Genomic DNA, 10209 nt, shown 5'->3' with positions numbered 1-10209 from the left:
CACAGATTAGTTTTTATGGAATGGCTAAATTTATGATTCATTTAATTTTTGCTATTTAAATCATGTTCATATGTTCCAATACAAACAATCTCAAAATGGGCTAGTCACTTAACGTCAAGAAGAAGCTTCTCACAGTATTGTAGATATGTTCGTTTTAAATATGACTATAGGTAATTACGATAATCTTTCCTGTTTTGTACCAACAGTAAAACCTGATGTGTGGCAGAGTGTTATTTGGAGGCGCCACTGGGGGCGCCATGTAGCTGAGCACTGCACAGAACTGCAGCGTGCGCTTGTGCTGATGTTGCCAGTTCCTTGCGTTTTACGCTCAATTTCCACCTGTCTTCGTTTTCCTAAACTTGTGGCTAAATAAATTGCTGTCACAATACACGGTTTTGCTATGTTTTTAAATTACCTTTCTCTGCATTCCACAAAGAATGCACGCATAACGGGCAGCTTTAATTTTGATTGTGTCTTCACAGTCCCGACCGCGTGTTTATTGTCCCCAGATCTGGCAGCCGTGACAGCTTGACGATCTCCAACAAGGGTCAAAGCCAAGCATGCCTGTCCTCGCTTACTTCTGCCACGGCATGGCACACTCCGAATGGAAAACAGGAACTTGTGAGACTTTGGCTGGCTAGAATGATCCTCCCTTTCTCTTATCCGTAAAGTCCAGCCGATGTCGACGTTGGCGTTTCTAGCCCACTAGCCGAGAAACAGCACCCCGAGCCGCACGCCTCAACTCGGCAATGTCAGCCTGTCGGAGGATCGCGGCTGGACTCCGGTCCCTGAGCAAGAGTCACATTTCTCCGCAAACAAGACGCTTCAGCGCAGGTGTGCCGCGGTGCAAAGACTTTTTCAAAGGTATGTTCCTGAAACCTAGAGCAGCTCGCAGACCACTTATTTAGCGACTTTCATCCATAGTCTGGGAACGTCTCACCATATTTTACACGCTACCCAGCCAGCCCCGTTTTGTATGGTTTTCAGTTCATTCTAGACTGATGATGAGGTTTATACAACCCCTGCTTCCTCATCCTGTCAGTGCCTACACGCATTAGAGATGCATTAAACCATGCCCACTGTCAGGATTTCGAGCAAGCATTCTTCCTGTTTCAGAGCTGGACTCCCACCTGCGAGCTTTTCGGGAGGAAAGCAGCTGCTGCCATGCCAGGCAGTGACTGGACCCCCTTCCATCTGACGCCCAGGCCCTGCCCCCAGAGAGGGCAGCAGATATAGTGATTGTTGGAGGAGGCGTCATGGGCCTGGTCGGTCGCATATTGGCTGAAGCGAGGAAGGAGCAGGTTCGGAACGCTGTCCGAGTGGTGGTCGTGGAGAAGGACCGACTGTAAGCAGATGCTTTCCGGGAATTTTACATGGTTGCTGATCAGCAGTGTTAATTGGTCAATTTTTAGAAACAAGTTTCAAACAAAGGCTGAGATAAAAATTCATAAAGCACGTTAATGCAGTTTATCCTCTAATAGTGTTACATGAACGGATACCCAGTATGTTAGTATGGCCTTGCGATAGATGAGGTTGGAATAGGCAGATTAATAGGTGGCCGTAGCAGTTAAGGAAGTGGACCCATAATCATAAGTTCGTGGTGTTCAAATCCCGAACTTCCAAGGTGCCACTGAGAATGGTACCGTCTCCACAGTAATTCCATAAAGCACTATAATGCAGTTTATCCTCTAATAGTGTTACATGAATGGATACCCCACACACTGCTCCCCGGGCGCCCTTCAAGGGCTGCCTACTGCTCACCAAGGGTGATGGGTTAAAAGCAGAGGATGCATTTCATTATGTGCACCATGTGCTGTGTTGCAGTCTTTCACAATGACTGACAGCAAGCAATCCACCCAACCTGAACTCAAACCTGGCATTCCACCCCTTTTTGAATTTTGGAATTTGTGCATACGCTGGAAGTACCCAATCTTTGAAAGTGAAGTGATTGTCATTGTGATACAAGGCAAGCACAGCACATGGTGACACCACGAAATGTGCAGCCTTGAAATGCTGGCAACTTTGCTGAAGGGGAACTCAGTGGTACCATAGCGGCTCAGGATTCGAACCGGAAACCTTCAGATTACAGGTCTGCTTCCTTACCCTCTTGGCCACCATGCAGTGAACTATGAGTTGACTATGAGAACCACCACATGAGGAGCTACAAGGGAAATAAGTGTATGTTGATGTTGCGGAATGCCACACTTAAATGAGTTAAATGGCGCTGCATTTTTTACCAAATACCGTCCATCCCGGATTTCCAGGGAAAGCAGAATTTACATTTACGGCATTTACCAGACGCCCTTATCCAGAGTGACTTACAATCAGTATTTACAGGGACAGTCCCCTTAGGGTTAAGTGTCCTGCTCAGGGACACAATGGTAGTAAGCAGGATTTGAACCTGGGTCTCCTGGTTCAAAGGCGGAGTGTGTTACCCACTAGGCTACTACCACCCTAGCAGATCATTTGCAGGATTAATCCTGATGGAACTCATTTTAATAGTCTGACATGGTTCTTTCCCAGTATTCCAGGCCTCCACGGTGCTGTCAGCTGGGGGCATACTGGCAGCAGTTCTCACTGCCCGAAAACATCCAGCTGTCGTTGGCCTCTGCTGACTTCCTGAAGAACATAAATGTAATGGCAATTTTCAAGCGCAGCGTTAGACGATGAACTTTTAGATGATGCAGTGTGAATATAATCCCGGGACCTGCATTCTTTCAGGAGCACCTAACGTGGTGAACGAGGATCCTGTGATCTGCAGTTTAATCACTCAGGGTACCTTTCACTGCAAGTGAAAAACGCGGCGCACATTATGGAGGCGAATCATAAGACGCAGATGTAAGTAGAAGACATCTTCTTTTGTTTCCTTCAGTGAACTGACATTTGCTATTTTTAACATATGCTCTTGTGTTATTAGGTGTGTGGGGGCCAAAGTCATCCTCCTGTCCCCGGCGCAGATTAAAGAAAGGTTCCCGTGGATGAATACTGATGGAGTTGTGCTGGCCTCCTATGGTAGACACCTGTTCTTCTGTACTGCTGTATAATTATTAGTATACACCGTTTTTTTCTACTGTAAAAAGCTCTTTATTTAAATGTTAGCATATGATTCACACAGCACCTTACTAAATTACTGTTTATATGTGTTTTGCATATAAAACCAGGGTTCCCATTGGTCACTTCAAGGACAGGGAATTTTGGAAATAGCATATAGTGTAGTAGCCAAGATCTGATGTGTATTTGTGCATCTGTGTTCCCAGTGAAGGTTTTTGTTTCTCCTGCTTTGAAAATCTAGAGCATGAAATAGACATATGGCCTTACACTTACTAACTTACCAAACATGCCAGACAAGTGTAAATTCCAAATATTTGGCTAGAAAATTAAGAATTTAAGGACTGAATCACCCAAAGTGATGAAAAAAATATGCATGTAGAGGATGTCAGAGATGGACTTTGCGGTTTTGGTTTGTTCCATTCAACATTGTCCATTTGTCCTTTACTCAACAATAATGATGTAAAAATGCAGTTTTTAAAATCTATAGCCCTATTAAATGCCCTGTTATATTAGACATTCTTTATACACAAGGTCATGGAAATCAGAGGTTTTAAGTCCGATATAGAATGGGAACCCTGTAAACAGGTTAGCGCACGAATATTTTACTGAAGAGAGACTGTTTAACGGCATTTTTCGGGTTTTGTGTATTGCTTTGGTTTTAAGGGCTGGAGAACGAGGGCGGTTTTGACCCTTGGACACTTCTGAATGCATTAAGACGCAAGGCTATTTCAATGGGAGTTCACCAGTGCTTTGGAGAAGTCACAGGTGAGCACTCGCTTATGCTGCACATGTAGATGCATAATGCAACCTACTTTATTATTATTTGTTAATGACGAGCTATTGGCAGCGGTGGCCTAGCGGTTTTAAGGAAGCGGCCCCATAATCAGAAGGTTGCCAGTTCGAATCCTCGATCCGCGATCTGCCGAGGTGCAACTGAGCAAAGCACCATCCCCACACACTGCTCCCGGGCCCCTGTCATGGCTGACCACTGTTCACTCAGGTGATGGGTTAAATGCAGAGGACAAATTTCAGTGGTGTGCACTCGTGTGCTGTGCTGCTGTTGTATCACATGTACATTTACAGCATTTATCAGACGCCCTTATCCAGAGCGACTTACAATCAGTATTACAGGACAGTCTCCCTGGAGCAATTTAGGGTTAAGTTGTCTTGCTCAGGGACACAATGGTAGTAAGTGGAATTCGAACCCGGGTCTTCTGGTTCATAGGCGAGTGTATTACCCACTAGGCTACTACCACCCACATTGTGACATCTTTTCACTTAATTTAATTATTGCTTGACACAGTTAATAATCATATCATTTCACTGGTATTATTTAAGTGTTTAGCGGCTTTGAGCTTTACTATCTGGCAGGGAGACACAGTGATCAAGAGTTCAGCCATAGCACTGTGGCTGTGCTGACCCCCTGCCAATTCTTGGTGTGGTGTTGCCACTGGTGTGCCACTGGTGTGCCACTGGTTGTGCCACTGGTGTGCCAAATGGTGTGCCACTGGTGTGCCACTGGTGTGCCACTGAGCCAAAGCACCGTCCCAACACACACAAGATCCCCCACCCTCAATATAATCAGAAGGAAGAAAACATTTGTCATTTAAGATCAAATATGCACCATCAGTGCAATAATGGTAGGTCAAGCAATAAGCAAGAACGTGTGTGTTTACATTTGCCTGTGTTCTGTCCATCAGGTTTTTAAATCCTCTTCTCATAAAGTGGAACCTGGAGACGGTGACCTGCTGAGGCTGAAAAGGATCACACATGTAATGTAAGTGTATATATAATGTTTATAAACAGATGGATATTAATTTGGATTATAAACATTTCATATTCTCTTTCATATACTAGGATGGTTCTCTTTTAAGATCTGCATTCTGTAACTATTTCTTGTCTGTTATGTAACTAGGTGCAAATGCCCAACAGTCTGGAAAAGCAGCCTGTAGAGTGTGCCATAGTGGTCAACACCGCAGGAGCCAACTCTGGCAGACGTAGCTGAGATGATTGGCATTGGACATGGACCAAAAGACTCCATGCCTGGGATTCCTGTACCTGTAGAGCCAGAAAAAGGTAATCGGTACCCTAACATAGTGACAGTTATACATCATGGGAGCAAATGTATGACATACACTCTGGAGAAAATAAACGAATTTAACATTTTCTCATGTGAGGAATAATTCCAATGCAAGTCTGTTCAGTCAGTCGTCTTGCAGCTCGATCTCTGAGGTCCTATGTAAAGCAAAGAATAAATATTTAATAACTATAATTTGTTAATATTGCTTTTGTCACAGTATGTGCAGATGGTTTTCCTTGGTACGTAGTTTTTTTTTTCTTTTCTGTAGGTACATTTACGTGGTACACTGCCCAGACGGGCCAGGGCTAGACTCCCCTTTCCTGATTGATTATTCAGGAGTTTACTTCCGGCGAGAGGGTCTCGGAGGGAACTACATCACAGGGATGTCTCCTGAGGAGGTGCAATTCACTTCAGCGGGGTGATTGCTTTGGCAATTTGGCTTGTGTGCAAGAAAATCTAATCCTGCTTTTGTTTGCAGAGTGAGGAGCCTGACATCAGCACCCTTGATGTCGATCATGACTTTTTCCACAATAATGTCTGGCCACGTTTGGCTCATAGAGTTCCTGCATTTGAAAGTTTTACCGGTCAGCCAATAAATCTAAGAAGATTTAATTTTTTTTTTTCAATGACCAGGTGCAAAAAAACAAAAAGAATATATTGTACTGTTTTATTTCACACGTACATCACTCTTTACCAAGTAGCTGTGCACAATGAGCGTGAGGTACATGTGTCTGTGTGAGATTGACCTTGAGTGGTGATGGCAGGGGTAGACTGATGAGTTCAGACTCTGATGCAGGGGTGCAATAAAATCTTTACATGTGTGAAACAATACATCGTTTATCAGGAATAATATACTCTGATGCAGCTCATTCCTAAGTTACTGCCTGAATTATGTTTGCTTAGCAACACCACCCCACCATCTGGATCATAGATCAAGGAGATAAGTTTAGTTTTATTATTACTTTCAGCCATAAAATAAATATAAGCAGATCATGTATAGTGCTCCCTGTTCCTTTTACTTTACCACAGTTAGGAATATGATTCAACCAATCAGATTCTAGAACAGTTTTATACGCCTAAAAAACAACCATGCCAGAAAGTGAGCCCACTGTATTGCCTTTTTGTGTGGCAGGTTTCAAGTGCTTGGGCCGGCTACTATGACTACAATACATTTGACCAGAACGGCATCCTGGGAGCTCATCCTTGGTCAACAACATGTACTTTGCTACAAGGCTTTCAGGCGGCCACGGGTGCAGCAGTCCCCAGCTGTGGGCCGTGCTGTGGCCGAGCTCATTCTACGATGGACGCTACACGACCTCTGGACCTCAGTGCTTTGGACCTCAAACGCATCCTCTACCAGGAGCCCATGCTGGAGAGGAACATTGTGTAAGGACAGTTGGACAAGGGACAATAAAGACACTGAAGAGTGCAAAAAAAAAAAATCACAGCAGTTTTAATCTGTAAATACTGGGGGGGGGGCAATGATTCATCTAATCACAATATCTTAAGTCTGCCGCCATCACTGTTCCTGGAAAGGTTGCAGGTGTTGTAATAATGAATGAGCATAACCTGAGGAATCATGCAAAAGAACTTTTTATTTTATGTAATTAAATAATTTTTGAAGCAGTACTTGATTATTGCTTGTACTTTCATTCATTTCTTTGTTTCTTGGTCAGCATATCCTTGATTGACACAGCTTTGTGTTTTTTGGCTGAAACAGTAAAAAAATAATAAAATGCTTACATCATTGCTTACATAATTTTCAGTGAATCAATTTACTTGTCAACTGGACTAGAGCATAAAGTAATCTCTACATTACTAAACTGCTCACTACATAAACTGCTTCACAGTGCTTTTCTAACTTCAGATCATGGTTTCCAATATACAACTCAGGGTCAAGTCTCCATCTAGCAGAATTCTGTCTCCTGTCCCCAACATAGTACAGCATTTGAATAAAAACATGAATGTTGCAAACAATGAGGGTTATCACAGGGCTAGCGCCTCAGCTGGCTGTTGCAGTACTGCATTTAGCTCATTCAATGCCTTTCCATCTACACTCCATCTACACTTCCTTAACCGCTAGGCAGTGGTGGCCTAGCGGTTAAGGAAGCGGCCCCGTAATCAGAAGGTTGCCGGTTCGAATCCCAATCCGCCAAGGTGCCACTGAGCAAAAGCACCATCCCCCCACACTGCTCCCCAGGCGCCTGTCATGGCTGCCCACTGCTCACTCAGGGTTAAATGCAGAGGACAAATTTCACTGTGTGCACCGTGTGCTGTGCTGCTGTGTATCACATGTGACAATCACTTCACTTTAATTCAAACTGTTACTTTGCCCGATACCGGTGTCTCCAGAGATGGAGTTTTTTTTTATAGGTGAGAAGTGGTTATTATTATTTTTACACATTTTACCTTTTGAAGAGGGACCTCCTGTGTCAGGGGAGTGCATAGCATATGCTGCCTTCATCCTCAGAATGTTCTTCTTGCTGACTGCCTCATGCTCCACAATTGGACGTGGGTAATCCTTTCCCACAATGCACCCCGCTCTTTCCTGCACACTCCGTGGTGCTTTCCATGGTTCGTAGATATATTCTGCAGGAAATTTCTTAAGAATTGGCAAGTACTTCCTGAAATTGCAATTAAAAAAAGAAAATACTTATTTTGACAAGCAAGAAGTCCTGAATGTGTGTGAATGAATTTTTACTTTATGTAGTCTCCATTTTTGTCCGTCTTCTTGCCAAAGGCAACTGGTGAATATACCCTGAAGTACTGGTGAAAGAAGGCGCTTGCTGAGAGCCACTGCCAGTTCCCAGCATTCAGAGCCCAGTCAGCATCCAGCAGGAGTTCCTCAAACACCTGCATGCAAATTGTGGGCAATGCGCAGAACACAACAAATATGCATTTAGTGTCAAACAAAGGCAAAATCTGCATACATGCATCAATACAATTTTTTCTGTCTTCATTTTGGAATTCTGTAGTTCTACTGCAAAATGTCCTGGAAACATCGCTGTTTCTCAAATTGGAATTGTTGTAGTTACTGCACCGCCTCTGTAGATGAAGTGAATTTAAAGTGAATTTAAACCACTCTGGCATAAACCGGTGACATTCGACCTCACCAACGCATGCATATGACAAACGCAAGTTCTCGCGGCTTCCACCGTAGGACATTTTAGCCCTAATTTTACTATTACAGAGAAACGTAAAAGTACAGATAACAGGAAGGACAAAACCTTTTGCCCCTCTTCCCAGCTGATCCACAAGTCCCCCCTGGTCAGAAAGCAGGCAACAGCATGTCTGGCCAAGTGGTGGATCCACCCCTCCTGTCTGAGTTGGGTCATGATTGCATCAATGAAGGGGAATCCTGTACGAGCCTGTATGCAGGATATCACACTTTTTATGTGATAAAAAGAGTATAAAATAAAAAGACATCCCATGTTGCACTCACCTCTCTCCATGCAGACAAGTATTCCAGGTTGCTGTCCCAGTCCACCCGCACACACACAGGATTACCCTCCATTCTGTCAAAGTTAGAGATTCCCCTGCCAGCAGTATAGAAGAACTCTCTCCACAGCAGCTGTCCATGTAGGGAGACAGGCGGCTGGCTGTGCTTCTTCTTCAGGGGAACAAAGTGGAAAACTATTTAATTTAAAGAAAAGAATCAAACTAATTGATAAGCAATATGCTTATTGATTTTTTTTACTTTTATAAAAAAAGAATTAAACTGAAGTCTAAGTTTGACAATCTCACAACTCATTTACTTTAAAAAAATTAATTGTTCTGTTTATATGGAGACAAATCTAACAAAATGTTAGTTAATTTACTTGCAAATCAAAATATTCCTAAAATTTGAATGGTTCAATACAAATCAATTTAAAGAAAAAGAAAGGGACACACCCCTTGATATATGCCGACCAGCCTCCACCAAAAGGTGCGGACAGACAGACAGCCGAACTTGAGATATGGACTGAGGACAGTGGTGCTGGGACTCAAGGCATTTGGTGACGTATTCGGTTTCTCGAAGGTGCAAACCCACCCCTACAGGAGAACAACAACAAAGGGGTCTGCATATTAGTTTTCTGTACAATGTGACAAAATGCCAGTTGTCACTTTTGAAAGCAGGAATACCATGGTGATACCGTTCTCTCCATGTATTTATCCAGCCGTCGCAGAGCCTCCTGCTCCCCTCCAGGATAGATCTCTGGACCGGCAAGCTGAGGGTCCTTCCCAAGTTCTTCAAGCGTGGGGATCCCATACTTCTCATTGTGCGTCTCTGTGCATTTTCCTAATTGAAGATAAAAAATAAATAAATTTAAAAAAAAAGATGACCTGGACCATGTTCAGGTAAAGAACTTTCGTTCTCAGATCATGTTAAAATGATCTGATGCACTAAAGGATCAATGCACTAATTTTCCATAGTTATATGACTATTAATATTTAATGTATTCATTTAATAATTATATATATCCAAGGAGAACCTAATTTCCTTAAAACACAAGTTTGACCAGTCATATGAATCTTCAACCTCTCAACCAGAGTGAATTCTGATGCTATTACTGGTTCTGTTTAATGTCTCATTCATCTTAATTCGTACCATTCATTTCCTGTAGAGTTGGTGAAGGTAATGGTCTTTGGGGCGGCCCGATGGTTTTAACTACTGTCTGGAAGCGAACGTAGGTGAGTGGAGCCTTACCATTGTTCTCCTCTATAATCCTACAGAAATGAAAGAGCACAGACATGCAATCACGTCCCATTACAGTACTGAAGCATACATACGATTTTACATTTACAGCATTTACCAGAAGCCCTTATCCAGAACGACTTACAATCAGTAGTTACAGGGACAGTTCCCCTGGAGACCTTCAGGGTTAAGTGTCTTGCTCAGGCACACAATGATAGTAAGTGGGGTTTGAACCTGGGACTTCTGGTTTATAGATGAGTGTGTTACCCACTAGGCTGCTAACATTCAAACCATGAACAACTTCCAAAATCTAAAATGGCTGTATGCAAGCTTTTTCATATACTCTTAGATTTGCTGGTACTATTCATCCTGACCCATGGGATTCTTTTTCTCTTGTCTTAAA

At 43.1% G+C, this 10209-nt stretch overlaps 1 protein-coding gene and 1 pseudogene across 1 annotated transcript; one reads left to right on the top strand and one right to left on the bottom strand.

The window, feature by feature from the left end:
• Positions 1 to 526: 526 nt before the first annotated feature.
• Positions 527 to 6521, top strand: LOC114791819 (FAD-dependent oxidoreductase domain-containing protein 1-like; annotated as a pseudogene).
• A 259-nt stretch (positions 6522 to 6780) lies between these two features.
• On the bottom strand, positions 6781 to 9907 carry LOC114792115 (cryptochrome-1-like). The gene is made up of 8 exons (XM_028982996.1): positions 9720 to 9907; positions 9265 to 9410; positions 9023 to 9163; positions 8574 to 8741; positions 8359 to 8499; positions 7833 to 7984; positions 7541 to 7755; positions 6781 to 6842 (listed from the first exon to the last, which is right to left on the bottom strand). Exons 1-8 carry the CDS (start codon positions 9877 to 9879, stop codon positions 6781 to 6783), a joined length of 1185 nt encoding a protein of 394 aa, XP_028838829.1. The 5' UTR covers positions 9880 to 9907.
• Between the last annotated feature and the right edge of the window lie 302 nt (positions 9908 to 10209).

The sequence above is a fragment of the Denticeps clupeoides genome, chromosome 6 (assembly GCF_900700375.1).
Source record: "Denticeps clupeoides chromosome 6, fDenClu1.1, whole genome shotgun sequence".
Taxonomy (NCBI): Eukaryota; Metazoa; Chordata; class Actinopteri; order Clupeiformes; family Denticipitidae; genus Denticeps; species Denticeps clupeoides.
The sequence above is the reverse complement of the archived record's forward strand: the minus strand, read 5'-3'. Positions and strand labels throughout refer to the sequence as shown.

Coding starts and splice junctions, on each gene's coding strand:
- LOC114792115 (XM_028982996.1), bottom strand. CDS start 9,879: ATGGGACGTGATTGCATGTCTGTGCTCTTTCATTTCTGTAGGATTATA. Junction 8,500..8,573: donor ACTTGTCTGCATGGAGAGAG/GTGAGTGCAACA, acceptor TCCTGCATACAG/GCTCGTACAGGATTCCCCTT. Junction 6,843..7,540: donor AGGAGGTCCCTCTTCAAAAG/GTAAAATGTGTA, acceptor TTACTGTTTCAG/CCAAAAAACACAAAGCTGTG.